We start from the raw sequence: 26,092 nt of genomic DNA on the forward strand, positions 1-26,092 counted from the left end.
AAATATTTTCAAGAGGGAGTGAAGACTAATGTGAGCATTGATTTCTTGATGAGGAAGTCAAGCCAACCCATTGAAAAAATTGTAAGCTTAAATTATATATATGTAACACTAAAAATGCTCATGTGCCAGGACACATTTACAATGGAAGCTACTCACCCATTTTCTTGGCCTGAAGTGCCATTTTCTTCCGGTTCCATACACTGAATTGACTCTTGCCCAACTTGCAAAGGAGGTCTGGCCATTCTTCTCCACGTCTTCGGCGCTCGCTTCTGATTTCATCCAGAGATAGGAATCCAAGCACTCCTCACTTCAATGCCTTACGATACCTGTCAGCACAGGCTTCAAAATAACCACTTGCTTGGCCGCATATCCCGGTGACTGGGTGTATTTTACTGGAAAAACTTAACAAGTATTAAAATTGCTTCCACCTCTAACCTCGGCAGACTGTTCCTAACAAGATGCAAAGGTCTCAAAGGATCCTGGTTCATTTGCACTGCGGCCTCAGAACCATGAACTGCCCCAGCCTCCTAAGGATGGATGACCTCATAGCTATGCATTTTCTGTGCCGTTTTGCTTTATAAACATGTGAATATATGATGACTGACACGGTGTCAGGCCCATTATTTTGTCAAGCCTGGTGCTGTTTAAATCTGACTGACAGAAATTCTTCAGGGTCTCGGGCAGACCCTGGCCTGGTGGTTTACTTCTGAGCTCTCCACTTGAGACCCTTTAGATACACAGGAGTGAATTGCTCTATTGCTGAGGTTTCAATTTTTAAAAAATAAATCATGTCAATTTCTTTTTACAGAAGCAATATAGGAACGACTTTGTTAAGGAGATGTGTTGGACTTGGTTACATTTTCAGCAATGCATTAGAAGCTCCCCAAAGAGGCTTTAAGGTTTGCTTAAGCATAAAGGACAGAATGAGATATCAATCTCTGCTACAATTGCTATGCCACTGCTGCCAGCTTGATATCTGATCCACTTATAAGAAGGGTTTCTAAAATAACTGGGCTCACTTTCCTGGGGGAAAAGAAGATTGCACTGGTTTTAACAATTAGTCTGAGAGTTTTTTAGTTGGCCGTGTGTAATTTAGAGAAAAATTGACCTAGCACAAGCTATTTATGGAAAGACAACTAAAGCCTTTCCCTCTCTGATTTCAGCACCGCACAGGCAAGAGTCAACAAAAAGGCCAATGCCTTAATTTATTTTATCATAGGTAAGCTGCATTTTGCTTCCATAAGGGGATTCCCCCATCTGAGCACTATCCATTAAGAGTTGAAAATGAAGAAACTGTGCAGGTTACACTAACGGTAAAGGTAAAGGTACCCCTGACCATTAGGTCCAGTCGCGGACGACTCTGGGGTTGCGGCGCTCATCTCGCTTTATTGGCCGAGGGAGCCGGCGTACAGCTTCCAGGTCATGTGGCCAGCATGACTAAGCCGCTTCTGGCAAACCAGAGCAGCGTACGGAAACGCCGTTTACTTTCACGCTGGAGCAGTACCTATTTATCTACTTGCACTTTGACGTGCTTTTGAACTGCTAGGTGGGCAGGAGCAGGGACCGAGCACACTAGTCCTATTCATTTTCCTCACACGATTGTGCACCACCACACAAAGACTTTCAATAGTTGAAAAAGTTACCCACTTTTAACAAAGAATCAGACAAATATTACAAATACTTCGGGTTACAGACTCCACTAACCTGGAAGTAGTACCTCAGGTTAAGAACTTTACCTCAGGATGAGAACAGAAATTACGCAGCGGCAGCAGCGGGAGGCCCTATTAGCTAAAGTGGTACCTCAGGTTAAGAACGGACCTCCGGAACGAATTAAGTTCGTAACCAGAGATTTTTATAACTTTTGAAAATTTAATAAAATTTCTTTAAAAAAAACAAAAAAACAAATAAGTTCGTAACCAGAGGTACCACTGTACTATACTCTCAGAAAAAACTAAATTTAATGGAACTGGAATCACACAAGTTCCGTGGCACAATAAATCTGATCTCAAGCCGCCGCGTTTAACACGCATTATACGTAACAGAGAAGAAAAGTTACAAAGAATTTCAAAAGGTCATCTAAATCAGGGACACGGAACCTTTTTCATTCCGAGGGCCACATTCCATTCTGGGGGCCGCACACCTGTGGAGGGCAGGGAGAAAGGCTGTGAAGTGGACAGAGCAATTAATGCGAATTTTACCTTTGTCCAATAGTCTAGTTGACAGGCATTCTCACACCGCTTTTTCTATCCTTAACCTACGGAAACAAGAGGCATTATCAGAGTTCAGAGACACATTCCAGCTAGGCAAAAACAACCAAGGAAAGTGCAGAGCGGGACAAGCAGGGGATATGGCTGGCAAGGGCCATGGGAGAGTACTAAGAGCCAACTAGTGAGGTGCAGAGGGCAAAATGCAGCCCCTGAGCCTGACATTTTCCATCCCGACCAAAATGATTTAAAAACAAAAACCCTGCATTGGTTAAGGCTCAGGCACATTTAGAGACAAAACTTCGTTGAGGCCCAGGCTAGAACCACGAATGAAAAGGATGTTGAACACAATGGGGGGGGGGGAATAGGCAATTTTAAACAGGAATGTAATTTCCGAGAAGGTAAAGAAGTGAGTCCGTTCTGCCCCAACCACTTCTGCTCTAGGGAGATGGTTATCTCAAGGAAAACGCTAGCAAAGGACAGCAATGTACTCGTGGAGAATAACCTTTTCGTGAGGGAAGGCCAATGGTAAACACATGTTTTTATACAAACCGCTTTAATAATTAAGCTCCAGGTAGACACACAGTTTTCAGAAAAAGAAGTGCTTTAAAAAAAAGAAAAGTTCAGAAAACAGGTACTATTCACATATTTCACGAAGTGTGGTCAAAAGTAAATTGCTTAAAGACTGTCTCTGTTAATGCTGAGTATCTTGACAGAATAGTCGGCCCCGCAGCTCGCCAGCTGCAGCCACCTGCTGCTCTCCGCTGTCCCTTGCCCAGCGCGGCCCACGCACTTTCTCCAACACAGCTGCTTGACAACAAGAGTGTGGCTTTGGCTGCAAAAAGACAGAAGCTATTAGGGGGGAAGGAAACCCAATTCATCTCTCGCAACCACAAAATGTCAAACTCAGCTGGACTTTGTCAATTCCAAACGTCAGCATTTAGCTAATTAGTGCACTCCTTTTCAGCGCTGCCAGCTGGGGGGGGGGAGGACTAAACTTGTCACTGCCTGTAGATATTAAAGATGCTGGAGCTATTCTGAGTTCAAGTGGCATTTCTCTGCTTCCTCCCATAAATAATTCAAACAGAAATACACCTATTTCCGCTGTAATTTCAGGTCAAACGTTGCCCTTAGCCATGCAAGCTTCTTAACAGAAAGTTCCAAAACACTTCACTTAGAAAGTTTAAAGAGAAGCAAGTGTCAGAGAGTACAAGAGCTCAAGGGAAAAGATGCCAAACCATGGGTTGATAGTCAGGGGTGCCTTTGCAAGCCCATGTGCTTGCTCACTCCAGCCTCGTTTCACAAATTACCTTCTCCCCCTTTTAGGGTGTGGATTCCCACCCCCCAATTAATTTTCACTTCTAGTTTTCACTAATCGTAGTTTACCATGACATCCGCATTGGCAACCTGTCGTTAATTCCTTATTTCCAAACCAAAGTTTATAAACAAACTATGGGTTCATATTATGAGTTCTGGGCAAGACGCTAACCAATAGGCTACCAATATGGTTATCTCAGCAAATTATTATTAACAAAAATCAGGACGGGATGATGTAATTGACCCATAAGTTTGTAGGGACAATCCTAACCAATGAACTACAATTAGCTGCCGCATCGAAAGGCAAAATCCGGGTGCGCAAACAACTGCAATCAGAAGCATGTGTGGAAAATGTTAATTGCCCAACTAATATTCACATTTCCCAATGCTTTTTGAACTATAGACATGTTCTTCCACAGAGTAAACAACTCAAATAAAAGCAAATATTAGCTCCAATTCAATCTCCTTCTGTTGGCACTAGAGCAGGTAAACTTGTTCAAGAATTAAGTAGCTACAGCTGACAATTTGCAACACTGAACTCTTAATAAATGTAAAGACTGTTTGGTGAAACAAACAAGACATACAGAAGTCAAGGTATGCCAACAGAACTGTGTAAAGTCTTATCTAGCTACTGTGCTGGCAAGAGATGTCCCAGAGGGCTCTGGACTGTGTGTGAGATGTTATGTGGAGCCGGGCAAACCATCTGAAGGGTGAACAGATGCTGCTGGTACACTAGTAAGCCCTTTGGGCCAATCTAGATAAATGGAAAAGTTAATGGCATAGTGAGAGATTCAAACATTCATGGTCTCATGGGGCCTTAACAAGCCAGATCCCAAAAGGCACAGAACTTGAAATCAGCATGGATGTGTCTCCTCTATTCATTGTTCATGCAGTAGTGATACTATAATTCTTATTAAGTATTGCATTATTTTATTTTAAATAATTATTGTCTGCAAATTGCTTTGAGCACAAATGTGGCAGAACATGTATTATATAAATAAAACTGACTCCAACTATATATTCCTCCCTCCCATCAGATTTCAGCTTTTAAAAATTCACCCTTTATGCATTTCTAAATGTCCCATTAAGGTCTTTAAAGTTCAGCTTGCACATCAAGTTATTTGCATCTGATTTGGAAAGGCTTAACCCAGTATGCATATAGCTGCAAACAATTGTAGTAACTGATTCCAGAGCTAAACTGAGTTTTGGTTCCGTCTTTTACCTAAGGCTTAGTTGTATCTGAATTGAAATTCAGGTTGCTAGTTCCAAATATGGGTCTAATTTTTTTAAAGGGGTGATATGGGGATACATGCACAACAAGAATGGCAACTGAATTCTATATATGGGCTAAAGCTTCTAATAGAAGAGCTACAGTAAGAGACTGGGGCTACAAACCAGGGAGTCCTCGGTTCACAGCTACTTGCCTCCTACCACTCAAATCTGTAATATCGTCAGAATGATGACCCATTTTACAAGGTTACTGAACGGATTATGACGAGATAATGTAATGTGCAGTGCTCTGAGAGTGCTATATAAAGGCCAAGTATTGCTAACACACTGCCCTCTTCCAGGGCTGAGAAACGAAATAGGCAGAACAGAGGCCATTTGCTGCTATAATTCTGCAACCGACCATGATGATAACAGTGCAGTGAAAGAAGGAGGGAAGGATATTTTTTTCATGCACTACACAGAAGAATTCCACCTGTGCTGTACTGTCTTCCCTCTCACTATAGGAAAATGAACGGAGTTCAGGGATGTACAGGGGAAGCTGATCTCTGGGATCAGCTATGAGTCGAAAAGCATGGACCAGGAATTGCATATGTAACACAGTAACCAAGACCACTGTGATAGTGTATGGCCTGAATCTAAGCAGATCTGGTTCTGGCCACAGGGCTTGAGGGATGACTGCCTGGGAACTGCAGTGAAAGGCAGGATATATTGATAATAATGATAAAAAAATCGCAGGGACCTTTAGCCTTATCACACAGAGAATTCGGTATCATATGACATTCATCTGAAGCTGCTAACAAACCTTTACTGGGCTGAACCAGAATCAAATCAGAACAAGTTTAAGAACAACAGAAATGGTTTGACTCGTTTACTGGCACTCCCTAGAGCAACAGGCTCTGGAAGAGCTCTTGTGCAACTCTTTCTGAAATTAAGCAGTTCTTGAAAAAGAAGCAGAGAAAGGACCACAGCAACCATACAAAGACACAAGCATCCACTACATTTTCACCCTGCATCCCCTCCAGTGCACATCTTGCTGCTACGATATCATGGCTCACCACAATTAAAATTCAGCTACTGGCTGGGGGCAAATCTGAAGCAGAGAATTCCCAGCTCACATTTCTAGCAGCTATGCTGCATCAGCTCTATAAATAAGGGTTTCTACAAATGCAGGTCCCTTAAGGCATCATTATAACGGGTGCCAAAGGGGCCTCACAGAACCAGTGCAAGAACCCTCACACAGCCAAATGCTAAGGCATCTGTGAAATAGTGGCTTTCTGTAGAGTTGCTTTGAGACACAAGAGGTTTGGGATAGGGTTACCTGTTGTCCGTTTCAACACATTTGGTCCAGTCCGAAAGTGGCAGCCTCTTGTCGCTTGGTTTCCACTTATACAAGTGAATCTTCCCACTTTCTGTGCCTATTGCAACGATATAGCTATAGAAAAAGGACAGTTCTGTCAGTAATTAAAGCTCATTACCCAGTCGGCAAGCTTGTTTTCTCCTGCTCCAGAGGGTAAGACCTGAACCACTGGCTTCAAGTTACAAGAAAGGAGATTCTGACTAAACATCAGGAAGAACTTTCTGGCAGGAAGAGCGGTTCCACGACGGAATGGTCACCCTCAGTAGACTGTGGACTCTCCATCCGCGGAGGTTTGTAAGCACAGCTTGGGTGGCCATCTGTCAGGGAAGCTTTAGTTGTGATTCCTGAATTGCAGGCGGTTGGGCTAGACGACCCTCAGGATTCCATCCAACTCTCTGAAAGCTGATAATCCCAGCTCAACCACCACATATTGGACATCACATCTAAACTGCACATAAAGGTAAAGGTAAAGGAACCCCTGACCATTGGGTCCAGTCGTGGCTGACTCTAGGGTTGCAGTGCTCATCTCGCTTTATTGGCCAAAGGAGCCGGCGTACAGCTTCTGGGTTATGTGGCCAGCATGAATAAGCCGCTTCTGGCGAACCAGAGCAGCGCACGGAAACGCTGTTTACCTTCCCACCAGAGCGGTACCTATTTATCTACTTGCACTTTGACGTGCTTTTGAACTGCTAGGTTGGCAGGAGCAGGGACCGAGCAACGGGAGCTCACCCCATCGCGGGGATTCAAACCGCCAACCTTCTGATCGGCAAGTCCTAGGCTCTGTGGTTTAACCCACAGCGCCACATACAAGCAACTTTTAAGCCTTCCCCCATTTTAAGACTTGTTAATCGGGCCTGTGGCTATTACAACGTACATCCCATGTAGAGCAACACCTAGAAGGGGTAGAGGCAGGTAGAACCAGCGACTGTCTGAATAAGAGTTAGAAATACGACAAGGCGAACTAAGAAACACAGGCCACAAAAGCCACTAGTAGTGGCTCTGTTTCAGGAAATCAATCGCCATGAACATTCGGCTTCTGAGCACATGGCTTCTCCTCCAAGGACTCAAGGGCAACATACCTCCCATCAGGAGCAAGCACATGACTAGCACTAAGGGCCGTGACAGAGTCTCCAACATCCAGGACTGGCGAACAAGGCTGGATCTCACCAGGGTCGTTTTCTTTATTCTCCTCTGCTGAACAACATTCGCCCCAAATAACAACCTATTTCAAGTGCAAGTAGCAGAGTATCAGCCAATGAGACAGTTGAGGACTGCACACTTGGATCAGGTGGGAGTTTCCACCCCTGCAGTGCTTCTTCCCAATGCTGCGAGAAACTAACTGTTCTCCATGCATGGAAAATGTTTGGGGATGAATTTAGTACGTGAAAGTCCTGTTTTCCCCCCCACCTCTTCTCTTGTTTGGGGTCCAGGTTTGTTGCGAAGGAAAAAGACCTATATATGCTATTGAAAAACTGTTAGCCACCCTGAATCCAAGGGATAGTAAGGTAAAGGTAAAGGTACCCCTGCCCGTATGGGCCAGTCTTGACAGACTCTAGGGTTGTGCGCTCATCTCACTCTACAGGCCGGGAGCCAGCGCTGTCCGCAGACACTTCCGGGTCACGTGGCCAGCGTGACAAGCTGCATCTGGCAAGCCAACGCAGCACACGGAACGCTGTTTACCTTCCCGCTAGTAAGCGGTCCCTATTTATCTACTTGCACCCGGGGGTGCTTTCGAACTGCTAGGTTGGCAGGCGCTGGGACCGAACGACAGGAGCGCACCCCGCCGCGGGGATTCGAACCGCCGACCATGCGATCGGCAAGTCCTAGGCGCTGAGGTTTTACCCACAGTGCCACCTGCGTCCCATGAATCCAAGGGATACAGAAGGATATAAACCCATATAAATAATAAAACTAACCATAAAGGCAAATCTCTCTCTATCTCTCTCTCTCTGTCTTAAAGCTGCAGCAGTCCAGTAAGCAATAATCATATGTTGACTTTTTTTTGCCATACTGAAAAGTGAAGTGTGGGGGAGCTTCTGGGGGAATCTGAAGTTAGGAGAAAGAAGAAGGCACTCCCAACTTTGCTCACAGCAATTCTGAAATGTTTACAGGGGTGATTAAAAATAATAATAATCCAAGGCAAGTGTTGATGTACTTTATGGAAATTAGTTTTAGAGGAGAGGCTTAGGCTCTGGGAAAGCCACTGCTGGTTAGCAAACAGTGTACAAAACACATAGTAAGTTCTATTGCTGTACAAAAAAAAACATTTAGAAGCATGGATTAACTGATAAGGATTATCTGGAAAACCTTCTTTGCCGGGCTGCTCACCACCAGCAAATAAAGGATATTGCAAAAAAAGAGAAAAGAACCTGTATGGGGGCTTAAGAAAGAATAACAACGAAGGCGATGGAAGGTTTTTTCCCCCATGTGAAGGTGGGAATTTACAAAATAGCTTATTATAGCCACTGGTACATAAATAAGGCAAGATCTAAAGCTCTTGTTCACTTTGTTAGCAGCAAGGCAAAAGCCACTCTAAGCCAGGACTGCAAAACAGAACCTGACAATACGTGAAGAGGCATAAGAAACAGAGTCGTTACCATAAAAAAATACTTTTTGCACTTTAAAAATTTGATTATAGACAACCACCGCTCACTTTTCATTCCCAACTACCATGAAATCAGAGTATGTGTAACTACAGTTGCTCACATTTATCTTCTGTTATCCTTGCATCTTTCATCCCTGATCTTCCTCTGCTCTCTCTCCACTGACAAACCTTAGACTATAAGCTCCTTATAACAAGGAACAGTGATTTTCTGTCGCTTATACTGTGAAAGCTTTATATATACTGATGGCACTGTACTAAATTATCACAGATGACCACCATATGCACAGATATGAAACTAAAATGATTACCAAGCTCTTAGGATCTGGGCAAAACTCTATGCATGGCTACACTTCTGTAGGAGCATAGAAAACCCACAATATGTGCTATGGAGAACAGAATTCAGCTTCCAGAGAATTTCATCTCTCTTTCTCTCTCCCCCCATTTTATTCCCACAACAACCCTATGACGTGGGTTAGGTCAAGAGAGAATGACTGGCACAAGGTGAACAAGTGAGATTCAGTGCAGATTTCTTCCTAGGCTCAGTCCAACACTCTAACCACTACCACGCCTGTTCTCATAATAAATTATTTGAACTAAGGTAATTTATGCCAATTTTTCAATTTGCAGAATCCACAGATAGCATAAATTTCTAATTACTTAGCACATAATTTGGACTGCCTAGGTATACAACATTTTATTTATTGAATGAATGAATGAATGTAGTACACACTGCCTGATTTCAGGCTTCATCTTTTTCAAAAGAAATGCCTTAAGCAGGTTCTTGCCCCATCATAGTACACAGAATATGGCTATAAGAGACTTCCTACTGCATAAAACTATTACCTTTCTAAGCTAACATGCAAGATCTCGCTTCAGTCCTATACTCACTAACAATGAGCATGTTAGAATTAACAGCAGCTGGGTAAATAATATTTTGTGCAAAATTCCTCCTCTGCTTTTAAATACATTCAACATCTTCCATCTGCATTGAATTAGGACTTTCAGTAAAAGATTATGCCTATATATAAAAAATAGGTAGTCAAGTTTAGTGCCAAACAAATTTACTGAGGGATGGATTTTTAAAGGCATATTAATTTTAATGACACATTCTGCATAAACATACAAGAACATGCTCCTTTGGTTCTTGCCCCAAATAGGAGTGAAGTATTGGTTTTCTTTAAATGTTTCTGTACTTTTTAAACGATTACATGGATGGAACACTGCCTTGGAAACACTTTTTAAGGAAGAGGGTGGGGTATAAATGCTGTTAATAAATAAAAATTGATTTGTGTGAATTAACTCTGTGAAGCTGGGTAAGGAGCAACTGATTACGTACTTACCTTTTTGTCTCTGCTTCCAGTAATGAAATACTTGCTATCGGGGGTCCAGTCGCAGGACCAAATGATGCGAGTGTGCACAGCCGTGCTTTGATTTGTGTAAGCAAAAAGGCTGAAAGCTGGGTCTGGAATGACAAATTATGAAACAGAAGAGCGTTGTGATTTATTCCTGCAGGCAGACATTGCCCTAGAAAATGGTGGGGTAAAAGTTTAAGAGGAGGGAACAGTAATCTAGAGTACAGATGGCCAATTGATGGCTCACAAACTGCATCCAGACACACAACCCATTCCTATTTCCTGGTGTTCTGAACACTAAAGGCAGACCTCTGCATAACTGCAGAAGCTTTCGGGGCAACTCAGTTTGCACTGAAAGATCATCTATTAAGATTGCTCAGTCAAGGAGACGAGACCTTCCCAAGCCAAGCTGCTTGGGCAACTACAATGGCTAGTGAGTTTGGGGGGTGGAGGGGTGTCTGCCAACATCCACCAGCTGAAAAACTGATCTACTGCATTCAAATAGCCTTCTTTAGGGAAGATTTGACTTCACCAAACACACACAATCTACAAACCAGTTAAACAATTGGCAATCGTTTCCAAATCCCACAAGACTGTCAGGAACAGTAATACTCATATTTAGATGGTTCAATAGAACAGAATACATAATATCCACTTCTTCCAGCACATTTACAAGCTTTCTTTAACATCCAGTGTTAACTCTCCTGGAATGCCATTCCTTTACATATGGGATACAAAGATACCATTCAGCAGTCAAATGTTACTGGACAGGAGAAATGTCCGACAACATTTTATCAAGAGTTGCTACTAAAAAAAGAAGACAGGTTGCTATAGCTTTTACAACTGCTCAGCTTCCTGAGCACTGTTCAGTCCATAATGGTCAGGAGCAGGGAAACTATTTTACCATTTCATCAGAGTAGGGCATAAACAGACATACTGTACGTTTGTCCAAAAGTTCCTTTTCCACAAGAAACAGGAAGAAGCAAACAAGACAGCTTCCACCGCCCTCATCTGGTTAATGGCTTGCCATGAATCAGCAGCTTGAAAGTTTCTGCTGCCCAAACGTTCTCTCCCCTGGAAACCGTATGATGAAGGCCAGATTTGTAAATCAAAATACAAAGAATAAGGAGATGAAGTTTAAGAAGAAACCAAAATAGAGTCACAAAATGGATATCTGTGTGTTCATTCATAACACACCTTAAAAAGCTGCAATGTTAGTTTTCAACCAGTGAAACCAACTGTTAGCTAGCTTACCTGGTTGCATTGAACTGATGTCATTACACTTCCAAAGTGACCACTGCCTGTCTCTTGAAACTGCTAACAAGAATTTATCGTTGGGGGAGAAGGAAATCTGTGTCACTGTCAGGTTGTGGAAAGGTAAGCTCTGTATCTGCTTCCACGTTGTGGTGCTCCACAAAATAATGGCTGCATGTTCTTTTTTAGAAGCCTGCGAAACGGGGTGATGGAGAGAGAATAAATACTGAGAATGAACAAAAGCAGCTTTGAAAAAAAACAACCATAAGGGCAGATAAACAATTTACAGAGACATTTGCCGGGTAAGATTGTGTTTAGGATGCTTGATGTCATTATTGCAGTGGTTTTATTGTTGCTCCAGTTGGTGTTATTTATCCACTCTTCTTTTGTATTACCGTTTAAATTGCTTTAATGTTTTTCAATGGTCTTATCATGTCGCACCCTGGGATTGCCTGCCAATGAAGGGTGGCCAAAAAGATTCCTAAATAAAGCCAGCATGATGTAGTAGCAAAAAGCGCTGGAGGAAATAGTGAAACCCATCTTTTTTGGATGAATAAATATTTACTTTGCAAACTGTCCTTCGGCAGGAATCTTTACTTCACTTGATTCTCTTTTTGCTTGCATTACGGAAATGCCAGAAACATTGACCACCGCCACAAGTGGCTGACTCCACTACTATTACAATGCAAGAACTGATTGTATTTCTTACAGTCCTTGGCTTCCAGAAACTCATGTTCTGCATATGTCGGCCCAGGACACCATTCTACAATAAAATGGCCAGGTTTGCCTCGTCCTTCGAAAAACCTATTTTGATTTTGCTGATTAATCAACATGCCCCATGTACAACAAACAGCCTATATGAGGAATCATCCACTAATTTGCATCTGTGGAGTCTCTCCGCACATTAATTTTAAAAGTATGCATCTGATGTAGTTAAGATACTATCTTCATTTTTTTTTAAAAAGAGGAACAGTTCCACGCAATGAGGTCACTCTCCCAAAGCAGCTTTCCTGTCAGCACCAGTTGCTGCCACAGGTTTGTGAAACTCTCTAGCTGCTGGGACTCTGGTCTGATCCGGCGGATTCTTTCCCGTGACTCAGGCCACCCAGATCACTGTGAGTGAAATTTCAGAGCCACTTTTTACTTTTTCTTACCTTACATGCCGAGGCAATCACAGTTTTCGCATTGTTGCAGGCAACACAAAAAACTTCATAACCGTGTCCATACCTAAAATGACAAAGACCCCAAAGTACTAATAAGGCAAAGATAGCAAAAAATGTCAGGTGGGCCACAGTTCGTTGCAGTGTATCCACACCCCACTGGCCTGCGAGCGCTCCAGTTAGAGAACAGCCTTTACCAAAGGTGTCATGGGCTTTGAAGACACTCAAACTCAGGACGCTAGGGAGAAACGTGCTAAGAGGGGGGCACGCTTGGCAAATCCACACCATGATCAACTCCCGCCCGCAAGCCAATGTCCCCACTGTGGAAGGACGTGTGGATCCAGAATTGGCCTCCACAGTCATTTACGGACTCATTATTAAAACCGTGTTTATGGAAGACAATCTTACTCGGCTACGAGTGATCGCCAAAGAAAAGAAGAAGACACACACACACACCCCGTTCCTATTCATTTCCATATAACCTGGCTATTACTGGTATGGAGGTATCAAAGCTCTGCTGTCCTGCACCCAAACCAACATTGAGCTAGATAAGATTCAATGCGATCTCAAAGCGAAGGCTCTCCTAAAAGTGTGGGTGTTTGATTCAGAGTGTCCCAAAACGTATTCTGGGAACACACACACCTTGCAGCCTCTCCGTTCTTCCTCTCTCCTTCCTGTGCGGTTGCATAGCCAAGTAGTGCCTTCATCATCCAGCTGGAAGGAAAAGCCCTTGCGAGAGGGTCGTCTTCCTTTTCTACATGTAAGGATGTCCGGATGATGAGGAAGCAAGGGTGGAGTGCTTTGCATGCCGACGACCGCGGGTTCAATCAGCAGCAAGCTCTCCTGTGACAGACTCCCTTCCTGACACCCTGGAGAGCTGCTGCCAAGCAGTGTAGACAATACTGAATTTGATGGACCAATAATAATAATAATAATTTATTTATACCCCGCCCATCTGGCTGGGTCACCCCAGCCACTCTGGGCGGCTTCCAACAAAACACTAAAATACAATAACCTATTAAACATTAAAAGCTTCCCTAAACAGGGCTGCCTTTAGATGTCTTCTAAAAGTCTGGTAGTTGTTTTTCTCTTTGACATCTGGTGGGAGGGCGTTCCACAGGGCGGGTGCCACTACCGAGAAGGCCCTCTGCCTGGTTCCCTGTAACTTGGCCTCTTGCAGTGAGGGAACCGCCAGAAGGCCCTCGGCGCTGGACCTCAGTGTACGGGCTGAACGATGGGGGTGGAGACGCTCCTTCAGGTATACTGGACCGAGGCCATTTAGGGCTTTAAAGGTCAGCACCAACACTGACCAACAACCTGACTTGGCAGAAAGCAGGTGCCTGGAGCTCCTGTGCAGAAGATGCTGCTGCCAATTGATCTCTTATCTGGCCTTGGAAGGAGCACAAATGTGATGTTCAAATAAGAAGCCATATGGGTCAGAAAATGGTGGGCTGGGGAAGACAGAGGGGCAAGGGGCAGGTAGGCACCAAGCGGAGAACTGGCAGACTTGACTTAGCATCATAGAACAGTAGAGGGCCTTCTCAGTAGTGGCGTCTGCCCTGTGGAACGCAGATGTCATGGCAATAAGCAACTATTTCATTTTTAAAAGGCACCTGAAGGCAGCCCTGTTTAGGGAAGTTTTTAATGTTTAATGCTGCTTTGTCTTTTTAATATTCGGTTGGGAGCCGCCCAGAGTGGCTTGGGAAACCCAGCCAGATGGGCAGGGTATAAATAATAAATTATTATTATTCCCTAATCATTTCTTTATAAATCGGCTATTAGTGGCAGGTCACTTGAAGAGGCCTCAGCAACCACATGGGGTCTATGAAGACCCCACAGCAGAATGGTCTGCAATGCCTTCAGTTATCACCTTTATTCACCCTGTAGTAAGACCAGCCCAACAAATGTGAGCTAAAAAAGCAAACACATTTTGCATGAAGCTAGACACTGCAAGTTTTAGTATGTTGCCTGATTACTCCTGTAATTATTTTAAAGTTCAACCGTACTATTATTGAACTATAAAATGTAATCTTTGCAATGGAACACTTCAGTAGACTCCTATGCACAATTATCTCCTTAAATATTTATCAAAGTTAAAAATTTATTCTGAAATCTAAAGCCGAGGTGACAGTATTTTGCACAGAAATGCAATTGCCAAATGGTCTATTTTTAGCAAGCCAGTTCCTGTTTTTCTTGCTGCTATGGCAACATTAAACCTACATTTTCTATTATTTCACATTGCTTCTTTCAAGATTAATACTGCACAAATACAATTGGGAACCGACAATATTTTCTTTATCTCCTGTCAAAATACATTGCTTTCTACAAAAAGGGGGGGGGGGAGAGATGCTGTAGTAGAACTCAGTCTTGGAAAAAGTCTTCCCTAGCAGGTTGGAGGAACTTCATCTTATTAATAGGAAATGCCACGGCCTAAATCATACTCTTCATTGGGCCAGTGATCCTTTTTGCATGCCTCTGAACATTTGAACCTAGACTGGGTTCTGATATAACGCAAAGCCAAGCAGAGTTTAGCTAAATCAAAACTTATTTTAATGTCTGTACCCAAACTGTGGTTTGTTTAGGGCCAATAAACCACAGCTTGAAGCTGGTTTGTAAAATCTAACATTTGGAAACGGCTGCTTGCTGTTTCGTAGGACCTCACAAGCCACAGTTTGGGCAATTGATCCACCTCAAAGATCTGCTATACTATGGCGATAGTTCTGAACTTATAAAAAGAGCAGATGGGAAACAAAAGTAGGCAAGCAGATCTTGGATCACAGTTTGTTGTTGTACCTCTCAGAGCTCAAACTATGGCATGAATTCTTAAGAATGGTTAGCAGAGACTAGCATTTTAACTTCACACCAGATGTGGAGAACCAGTTCCAGCTCGGTAGGCCTGATCCTTTCATTTCCCCATGCCATGGGCCAACTTTGACAGGTGGGAGGGACCGCTACCTGACATTCACCCAACTTCATAAAAGGGCCACAATACCTCAAGGACCGCTTCTTTCCATATGAACCTACCCAGACCCTGAGATCATCTTCTGAGGCCCTCCTTCGTGTGTCTCCTCCTCGAGAGGTCCATAGGGTGGCATCATGAGAATGGGCCTTCTCTGCAGTGGCTCCCTGTCTGTGGAATGCTCTCACCAGGGAAGTTCGCCTGGTGCCTTCAATATACACCTTTAGGTGCCAGGCAAAAATGTTCCTTTTTAACCAGGCCTTTGGTTGATCCAATTTACATCCTATGCCCTTTTTAAAAAATTGACGGGGGGGGGGGGGTTGGGTTGTTTTTATTTTTATTAGGTATTTTGTGGTTTTATATATTGATTTTATTCTGTGAACCGCCCTGAGACCCTTGGGTATAGGGTGGTATATAAATTCAATAATTAAATAACAAAAACAGCAAAAACAGGTGATTGCCAAAGGGACTTCTTGTAACCTCCAATCAGCTAATCGGAAGTTACAGTGACCTTGAAGGCACTTCCAGCAAATGAGTGGTTCCAGGGAGTCCCCTCTGAAGTTCATTTGTAGGCAACATTTCCTGCAAACAGGGCATTTTCTTTTCTTACAGGGAACTCCACTTGCCAAAACAACAACAACAACAACAATTGGGAGCTCACTTAATAGCTACAGCCATACCTGAGCTACACCTGCCATCCCATATGCGCTCAGGTGTGAAGGTTTGCGGGGAACAGCCTCATGGGCCAGACGTTCCCTACCATTTTTTGTTACCTATTTTTTCTAAATTAATGTAACTTATTTAAATTATATATAAATTATGTTATTTGTGTGATGGAGAGAAGAGCGTACACACACACACGTCCCTCCACAAACACGAGTCAAGTTTGATGATGAGGTATATAAGAATTGTCCAAGACAAAGCAGCAAGTCCAGAAACAAGCCAGAATTTGAAAATTTGGGTCTAAAGTTCAATGCATTATTCTGTGGATCAGGCTGCCTCCACACTCATAATGATTATAGTAACATTTTTCTATTTAAACATCAGACAAATGGATCGTGAGACATAATCAGCAATTTTCTCAGTACTGAAGAGGTTTCATATCTCTAATCAGATGCAAAGTTACACGAATCAAACATTAGGTGAAACAAGACTCCAGATATTTGTTATATTGTATTTAATTGATTTTATGGTTGTTTTTAAGTGTAACTCACACTGGGATCACTGCTCTTAAATGGGGCAGATTTATAAATGGACTAGATACACACACACACACACACGGATGGTATCTGGATCTAGCAAATTCTGCATCTGGATCCAGCAAAACATCTGTTTGGTGTTCTCTTTGCTAAAGTACAGCCTTGGTTAGAGAAATAATTCTCTTTCCTTTAAGAAAAACCTATGATGAGGAGACGACTTCACTGGGGATTCACCAAGCTTATTCAATGTACGCTGCTGCTACCTGTTCCTCTTGCCATTCTCTCAATAATGAGCTTGCAGCCGAATGTAACAATTGCCCTCTCAGAGCACCTTTAGCCAGCTAGCAAAGAGTCTCTCTCCTGAGTTTATGAGAGTTCACTTCGAAAACCTACTAAGATTACTACAGATTTAAAAGTCCTTCCCTTTAAAAAATAAAAATAAAATCCTGCTGCTCCCTTTCCTCCAAATACAATGACAGCACTTATGTGCCTTTAAAAGTTATTGATTTACTACGTGTTTTCGGTTAGTTGGTTATTGGTTACCTATTATACTGACCTTCAACAAAAGAATTTGAAGGCAAGGGTGAGGTGCAGTAACAACCACCTTAGTTAGGCTTAGAGAAAGGAAATTGGTTCTTACTGTGAATTTCTATTTACTGATTGTGTTGTGAGGATAGTCTCTAGATAGGATGACGTCCTCAGGATCTTGAGCAGAGCAACACATCCCATCTACACCCACAACCAAAAATAAATCTATCTCTCTCTCATTACAAACGGAAAAGAAGTAGTGAACACTGAGTTCACAAAATAGAGGAACTGTCAAAATGTAGATCCCCATGCCAATCTGCCCACCCCAGGGAGAAACAAGAGTGAATGAGGAACCTCCAAATCCCAGCCAACAGTCCCAGACATTGGTGGGGAGTTAAACAGGGTGGACAACAGAGTGGATAATACAAGAGGAATTGTTTTTATTCCTCTTTTTAACTGTAGAGCAGTTAAAAGTACCGCACTGGAAGCCTTTTCTCCTAAGGAACAAAAGACTCGACCTAATCCGTCATGGGGACGTGGGTGGCGCTGTGGTCTAAACCACAGAGCCTAGGGCTTGCTGATCAGAAGGTCGGCAGCTCGAATCCCCGCAACGGGGTGAGCTCCCGTTGTTCGATCCCTGCTGCTGCCAACCTAGCAGTTTGAAAGCACATCAAAGTGCAAGAAAATAAATAGGTACCGCTCCAGTGGGAAGGTAAATGGCGTTTCCGTCCGCTGCTCTGGTTTCGCCAGAAGCGGCTTAGTCATGCTAGCCACATGACCCGGAAAAACTGTCTGCAGACAAATGTCGGCTCCCTCGGCCAGTAAAGCGAGATGAGCGCAACCCCAGAGTCATCCGCGACTGGACTTAATGGTCAGGGGTACCTTTACCCCATCAGGAGGCAGGGAAGATTTGGAGGGTAGGACGACTTCTGCTCCCCAGAAGAGGTGAAGCTTTCAAGACCCTGTGCTTAACGTCCAGAGGGAAAATGCCATCCTCCAACATAACCGGGTTTTTGGCTTGGCCCAACATCTTCCACTGAAGGTCATATGGTTGACTGAATGATTGACACCTCGTCACACCGTTCTAAGAAGCAGACTGAGCTACTACCTTCCCTCCACCAAAAACATGCAACAAGCTTCTTCCCCCTGCCCCTGCCCTTAACACTGAGCCAGAGGGAGAGTTTTATGAAACTCTAAAACCCATCCGTGTAAAGCTGGTCATACTGCAGATTTCTAATTGCTTTGTTTTTGCTGTTCGCTTGTGGCTACAAAAACTACATCTGGCAGCTGGCAATACATGGCCTACGGGCTGCATTCTGCTTGGTGGGTCACAAGGCGTGCAGGTCTGTGGACAGGGCTCTGGCAAATGGTCTTGGCAAACCATGCAAGGATTTCCCCCCCGGCCCTGAGAATATTTCCAGGCTTCCCTGCTCAGATTCAGCAGAAAGCCAAATTGCTTGGAATCATGGTACCTCTGCCACCTCCAGCCTGCCAAGAATGAGAGACTGTGAAAAACTGGCACACTTTGCAAAGAGAGCTGCCACAATTTAAAGCGCCTTTAAGGCAACTGCAGCGAGCAAAGAAAACAGAGGGGAAAACAGCCTCCCTGGGAATTGTTCCAGGACAGCAGACCTCGCTGAATCTAAAGGCAAAAATCTATCTCCTGACCTCTGCTCAAATGCACACATATTTGATGCAACTCAGCAACTCCTTCACTGAACACAGAGCTGCCTCTGGGTTACCCTCTAGCTCCTAAAAGCGCTTGTTTCAGGAGAGCAGCCACTCATTCGTCTATTGTTTGTTTCTCAGTTTCAGGAGGGAGCTATACTCAGGATCAATAAAGCAACTGCTCCATGTTTACCAAGTGATATAGTATAGCAGCTAAAAATGCCATTAGTAAGCCAGAAGGTCACAGGTTCAAGTCTTATCTCAGCCACTAACTCTTAGTAGTTAGGAACCTACACCCTTCGGGAAGCCACTCTCTCTCGGTCTCCGTTCCCATTGCCCAGATTATATTAATAACAGAAACATTAAAAAAAAAAAATCACCACCACTACTTCTACTAGGCATGTGGGTGGCCCTGTGGGTTAAACCACAGAGCCTAGGATTGCCAGTCAGAAGGTCAGCGGTTCGAATCCCCGCGACGGGGCGAGCTCCCATTGCTCGGTCCCTGCTCCTGCCAACCTAGCAGTTCGAAAGTACGTCAAAGTGCAAGTAGATAAATAGGTACCACTCCGGTGGGAAGGTAAACGGCGTTTCTGTGTGCTGCTCTGGTTCGCCAAAAGCGGCTTAGTCATGCTAGCCACAAGACCTGGAAGCTGTACGCTGGCTCCCTCGGCCAGTAAAGCGAGATGAGCGACGCAACCCCAGAGTCGGCCACGACTGGACCTAATGGTCAGGGGTCCCTTTACCTTACCTTTACTACTACTACTACTACTAAATAATAACAACAGCTGGTTTTGAAAAAGTTGCAAAGAATTCAACAAAAACTTGTCAAAGCCTAGGCCAGTAGGTCTTCCAGAAGCATCATCTGGCCTTTTTTAAATTCAAATTGACTGTCAAGCAGTTAATTGATAGGACAGAGTAATTCGCATACTGTAAGTTGCCCCAAGCCTTTTGGATGGGATAGGACATAAAATCAAATACATACATAACATATACATTAGATGCTAAACGTTCTAACTAAGTATCTTCAAACCTGGCTAGAGACCCAGGTTCAATCCCCACCCATTCAAGGCTGTTGTGGGAACAAGATAAAAGATGATTTTGCATGCTATTCTGAGCTACCTCAATAAAGAATAGGATGCAAATGTGGTTTTTAATAAATGCCATTCATTCATTTGGCCCACATTTAGCCCAGAACAACTCCAGTTTTATTAGGAAATGAGGACAACTCGTGGGAAGTTGACTTTAAACAAATGAGTTAAAACCTTTCCCCATATTTTTCCCATTTATTTCTCATCTGATAAACAAAGCGACTTACAACTTTTGTGTTTCAGGCCATAACGTGTTCTGCAAGAGATGATCTTCCGTGGGAGGTTCTGGAAGATATTAATTGGTTTAGAACCAAGAGGTTTTCCCCCTCATACTGCCCCCCTTCCCTTTCATCTGCTCCCTTAATTTACATAACAAAATTCCCAAACACAGCATTTTAACATGTTGCATACCTGTAAGACTACATGGCTGAAAGTAATTTTCATGATACTGACTGGAAGCGTTACTAAGTTTTTCTTCTTCTTCGGTCGTCTGGGCTGCAGTATCTTCAGCTGTAAAAGAGGCATATTTTAGAGTCCGAAAGTAACATGCCAATCAAGGTTAACAAAATACTGAACAGAAAAGAACAATTCTGTTTTCAGTTTAAATTATCTAAAAGAAAATTTGGTCCATAACCTTTGGATAGAAAGGTAAGCAAATTTTACAATGCTAGGTAAACTATTTGGGCTTCATGACACAACTCCTGGCAGGACCTAGAAAAAGCTGAAAGAAGCTGGTATAGCGTTCTCCTGAGATTACCCCATAACTCATCTTCTTGGTCAGCTTTCTACAGACTTTTCTGCCTTATACTTTTCCCAGCTGCAACTCAGCATTTGGCAAAGTAGGCCATCACCTACAGAATTTAGTCTCCAGATGCCATCAAATTTTTGTTTTTGCTTTTGTTAGACACCCCTGCCAATTTGAGCTCCCTCAACCGACTTCTGTAGGAAACGAAGTTTGCAATTTCATAACAATTGCACTAAATTTATTAATCAAGAAGATTTGTTTAAAAAAGGGGGGGGGAAGCTTAAAATATACACTCTATTGAATAAGTTTACCCAGCCATCAAGTATGGGTGTGAGACATGAAGTGTGGCACTCGGAGACTTTAACCAATGGCATCTGATTAAGTTTTCAAGGAAACGTATGTTACCAGATCTGAACAACATGGGAACATACAGCACCCAAGACTTCCAGACACATCTCCTGCCATCTTGACACCAACAGCAGAGGGGCTATGCATTGAAATAACAGGGCAGTAATTTAACTGCAGAAAATGAATTCTTGAAAGGACTTAGGGACAACAGCTCATGAATTTTGGTATGACACAGCAGACTATGCATAGGCTTATCACAGTACAGTGGTACCTCGGGTTACATACACTTCAGGTTACAAACTCCGCTAACCCAGAAATAGTACCTCAGGTTAAGAACTTTGCTTCAGGATGAGAACAGAAATCGTGCTCCAGTGGCACGGCAGCAGCAGGAGGCCCCATTAGCTAAAGTGGTGCTTCAGGTTAAGAATAGTTTCAGGTTAAGAACGGACCTCCGGAACGAATTAAGTACCTAACCCGATGTACCACTGTACTGGGTAACTGACAAATGTCCTAACAGAAAGAAGTGATATACTGGGATAAGGACTGCAATCTAAAAACCCTATCCACCATGCTGGGGGGGGGGGGGGTTTGTTGTACAAGATGAAGCAGAGGGCTCCCTCTGCCCAGCCCAAAACAGCTCCGCCAGTCTTTGTCACAAAATGACAGCCGTGTCACACCTCTGGCACACCTCCCCGTTCATCTTACCAAACATACAGCCAGGAGGACTTCTGCCAGAGGTAGCCCATTGAAAGCCCCCCAAACAGGGCATCCCAGGAGCAGGCAGAGGGGAGCCTAACCAGCCTAGGATCCAGAGCCAGCCCAACTACAGTCACTTGACTCCAGGCTAACATAGAGCGGAGCAGTGTTCTGTCTGCTCACCCCATACACCCCCTAGCTTCTATCCCTGCTGGCATGAGTGGTGGGCTTGCAGAAGCAGCAGTGGCTATGTCACTCTGTCTTGGACCACTGCTGCCTGGACAAAGGTTAGGACTGCTCTTCCAGTGTCATTTTTGTTGACAAAATAGCTTCAATCATAATATCTCTTTAGAGACAAGAGCCAGCCAATTCCTGGTTTTTTGAAGCTACCTTACACCCTATCAGAATATTTGTCCATCTAGCTCAATATTATCTTGTCCTCTGAGTGGCAGAAACTAGTCTCCAATATCTTAAAACACTTTCCCACCAGCTACTATCTGATCCCCGAAAAGGAAATGTTTCCAAATTCCTCCAAACGGCTAGGCTAGACTTAGCAACTTCCCAGAATTCAAACCAAGGCTAAATAAGGACCAGCCACCTAGTGCCTCTCATCAATCTAAACAACACAAATCTTTTTAAAAACAACACACACATTTTATTAGTCACATATGAGTATATATGTATATATGTGTGTATACACACACAGGTGTAGCTAGAGAATGATTTGCAAATCACACAGACAACGCACACCTCTTACCTTGAAAGACAGCCTTATTGGACAGCCCCAAGGCTGGCACAGTAGCTCCTTCTGGAAGATCAATCATTTGCTAAAGAGAAAAAAGAAAAAGTTATGTAGAAGTTAGCTTTCCTTGGGTGGGTGGGGGGAGTTACTCATATAAGCTTTGAAATTTCTTGATGGTCCTTCTTTAGTGTACTTTCAGCCTGACCTTTCATGACGTAAAAACTCAAGCTTGGTAATACATAATGCCCTATTCCAATTACTAGGAAAATACCAATCCAAAACTGTTAAAACTTAAAAACTACATGCTTCAACTTTATAGGTAAGGTGAAAGTACCAACACAATTTTGGCTCCCCTGTGAGAAAACTACTGTAGTTCTAGGCCTTTTAGTCTGGATTTCTCAAAGGAGGAACCGTAGTTCAGCTGTAAACAATTCACATAGTGAAGATCTCCGGTTAATGGATTTCCAGTAAGAGAGTTAGGAAGCTCACACACTTTAAAAGAAAGTAAGTACACACTTACTCCACTATTTAGTTCCTCCAGAGATATACCAGAAATGCTGCTGAAGTTTTCCATAAAATTCCTGGGTGCAGTAAATACTCGAAGCACCTTCTCATCTGCTCCAGACACAAACTGAAATCGGCCGGTCATCGCTAAACACTGCATGTCATATCCATGGACCTGGGGTCTTGCTATTTCATGCCATGATGCCTAGTAAAGGGACCATTGACATGTAAGTATGTGTCGGTATTGTCAGCTATAGGAAAGAAGCACTGAAGAATTGAGAACATTTAGCCTAAGTCCATTCTAAGTAGTCAATTTTGCTGAAAATGGACATTCAGCCCATTCCCCAGAAAAAGCATCCTTGCCCTCGACTTGGTCCTCACTGGAAATGCTAGGGATCTCTTCGCATTTATAAGCAATGGAGAAAAGATTGCTGTAATTTTTATCAAGGTTGCAGGGAAGCATCTCTGCCGAAAGTTGAACAGGTATCCCCAAGTTAAGTCTAACTCCCTCCACTTACTGGTTCTAAATTTCTCTTTAATATATTTTATTCCTCTAAAGGAAACAGAACAGAGCAAGGGAATGCTGCATAAACAATGACACAATTAGCAGGAAGTCTGCAAAAAGCAAGATATCATTTTTGAATTGCTCCTTTTAGTGCAAGAACTGGACATTTTTAGACATCCGCAATATTGTAATATCATAGTAGCAAACTAAAGATCAGTGTACAGCGTAAATGGTTTTTGAGAAATTAGAGACCAGCCATTGTTCCAGTTTTACATTTTGTGACCTATTGAATTACAGATGATTTTGCACGCTTGTAGAAAAGATTAAATAAATAAATACCTCTGTTTTGTTCTCCCTTTTCCACGGAGCAAAGATTCTTGTAGTTTGGTCAGAACCAACAGAGATGATGAATTCTCCTTCTGGATCCCACATCACATCTTGCACGGCATCAAAATGCCCTGAAATAACCACTTCTGGAGCCCATTCTCTCTATTAAACCAAGACCACTAATATTATATAAAATGTGAACGAGCTATCTGTTAAATATAGAGATCTCACTATAAATGAAGCACCCAGCTAAAAAGAAAAGCATTAGCATTAGGGGGCGGGGGGTGTCAGCAGATCTGCTAACGGCAGCTGATAGTCCGATGAAGGATGAGAGTAAAGTATTACAAGGTTGGGAACCACATTTCCTTGGGGACCAATAATGGACACAGCCAAATGTCTAACTAATCCAGAAGAAAAACTGCCCTGCCTCAATTTTCACAATGACCATCTCAAATTAGAATACCCAATGTTAGGTCTACTCAAAAGCAAACCCCACTAGGTTACACGGGGTGACTCTAAAATGAGTATACAAAGGATTATTATATTTACAATAGACCAATATAGCTACTGTTCTGAGAAAGCAAGAAAAGGGCATTCCTTTTGAAGTTTAGCATGCTATTCACAAACACACAGCAGAAGTCCGAGCTGTAAAAACAGTGGCAGGGGGTGGGGAATAATAACACACACACACACCCCTCATCAAATTATTTTTATCCAATAAAATATTGCCCCTTCCAATTGTTCTGATGCTACATAAGGGGGGGGGGGGGCTTTTAAAAGCCAGGAAAAATAAGGAGGAAACAAACAGGAACCAAGGAACTTTGATGGGATTCAAGCCACATAAAATGAGGTCATGGTCATATGCATACCTCGCTGGTTACAATAAAGGGCCGTGTTTTTATACATTTAAAAATGCTATGTATATTGAAGGCAACGTGATCCTCTCTTTCAATAGCATTTTACCCGCCCCCCTCATACCTACTAAGAGCTAGCCTGGAAATGGCATGCGCATTTCGCAAGCAAAAGGTCTCAGGTTCAGTCCTGTCATCTACAGTTAAAAGGCTGGGAAAGGTTTGTCTCGTCTCACAAATCTTGGAAAGATACTGCTGTGGGGTAGACCAGAGTGGGCCAGATGGACTGACTCAGCACAAAGCAATCTCTCTCCCCCCCCCACCCTCTCTCTCTCTCTCTCTCTCTCTCTCTCTCTCTCTCTCTCACACACACACACACACATATATATATATATATATATATGCAGGTTTTGGTGTCCTCGGGTATCTTCCCGTGTAAAAGTTGGGGTGTCTAGGCGACGTTTCGACGAGGTCTCACTCGTCATCTTCAGGCTGGTGCTTTCGGCTTCTTGTTACTGGAACAGAGCAGGATCTCAGTGTTTGAGTTCCTATAAATACTGTAGAGGAGGTATGGTGTATAGCATCCAGTGTTCTGGGCAGAGAGGAAGTTCCCAGGCTAGTGTGCCTTTTCTTCTTTTGTTCCTTAATTGCTTGAGGGATATCTTGAGTGATTTCTTGAGTGATATCCTGAGTACCACTTAGGTGGGTCATTAGGTGTGGATTAGTTGCTAAAGCCTTTGTGTCTTGACCTCTTGAACTTTGTGAAGAGTTTTTCTGAGAAGATGGGTGTACTACATTTAGTTGTGCTCTGGCTTGGCTTCGTGTATAGGGGCGAGCTGTGGTTTTGTGGCCTGTGCCAGCCAGATCTATGTAGGGATTGCAGGGGGGGTGCAGCATCCGGAGGTGCCACCATGGTTTGGCTACTGGATGGTGTCTGTAATTTATCTGTGGAGAGGGTCTGGGTTTGGGTCTGGTGTGGTTGATTGGTGATGGCGTTCTGTGTGCCTCTGGATCTGGTGTCAGTTTTTGTGGGGAGGGCTAATTTCCAGATGTCTGGCAAGCGGGATGTGTCGTCACGCTTGTTCATGTTGTGAGGGTGTTTCTCTATCTCGATGGCTTCCATGATTATTCTCTTGTGGTGATGTTCCATGTTAGAGAGCAATTTGGAATCTGCAAAATTAATTTCGTGTCCTGTTTCTTTCATGTGTTGGAAGAGAGAGGAAGTTTTTTCTTCTTTTTTGACGGCATTCTTGTGTTCTGCCCTCCCCACAAAAACTGACACCAGATCCAGAGGCACACAGAACCCTCCCCACAAAAACTGACACCAGATCCAGAGGCACACAGAACGCCATCACCAATCAACCACACCAGACCCAAACCCAGACCCTCTCCACAGATAAATTACAGACACCATCCAGTAGCCAAACCATGGTGGCACCTCCGGATGCTGCAC

General features: G+C 43.3%; 1 protein-coding gene across 6 annotated transcripts in view; it reads right to left on the bottom strand.

Annotated features, from left to right (window-relative positions):
• Window positions 1-26,092, bottom strand: part of ELP2 (elongator acetyltransferase complex subunit 2) — a 53,833-nt gene that overhangs the window by 8,682 nt on the left and 19,059 nt on the right. For 3 of the 6 annotated variants that reach the window (XM_077933379.1, XM_077933381.1, XM_077933378.1), the window contains exons 12-22: window positions 23,801-23,950; window positions 22,973-23,161; window positions 22,468-22,537; window positions 20,333-20,431; window positions 20,149-20,206; window positions 12,474-12,546; window positions 11,320-11,512; window positions 10,054-10,175; window positions 7,188-7,330; window positions 6,070-6,183; window positions 157-3,039 (exon numbers count right to left, since the gene is read on the bottom strand). In XM_077933379.1, coding sequence (XP_077789505.1) covers window positions 2,883-3,039; window positions 6,070-6,183; window positions 7,188-7,330; window positions 10,054-10,175; window positions 11,320-11,512; window positions 12,474-12,546; window positions 20,149-20,206; window positions 20,333-20,431; window positions 22,468-22,537; window positions 22,973-23,161; window positions 23,801-23,950 — 1,368 coding nt within the window. In that variant the 3' untranslated portion in view covers window positions 157-2,882. The remainder of the gene's footprint in view (window positions 1-156; window positions 3,040-6,069; window positions 6,184-7,187; window positions 7,331-10,053; window positions 10,176-11,319; window positions 11,513-12,473; window positions 12,547-20,148; window positions 20,207-20,332; window positions 20,432-22,467; window positions 22,538-22,972; window positions 23,162-23,800; window positions 23,951-26,092) is intronic. The other 3 variants (XM_028737978.2, XM_077933380.1, XM_077933382.1) reach the window with 3 other exon arrangements.

Source organism: Podarcis muralis, chromosome 8, assembly GCF_964188315.1.
Source record: "Podarcis muralis chromosome 8, rPodMur119.hap1.1, whole genome shotgun sequence".
Lineage (NCBI taxonomy): Eukaryota > Metazoa > Chordata > Lepidosauria > Squamata > Lacertidae > Podarcis > Podarcis muralis.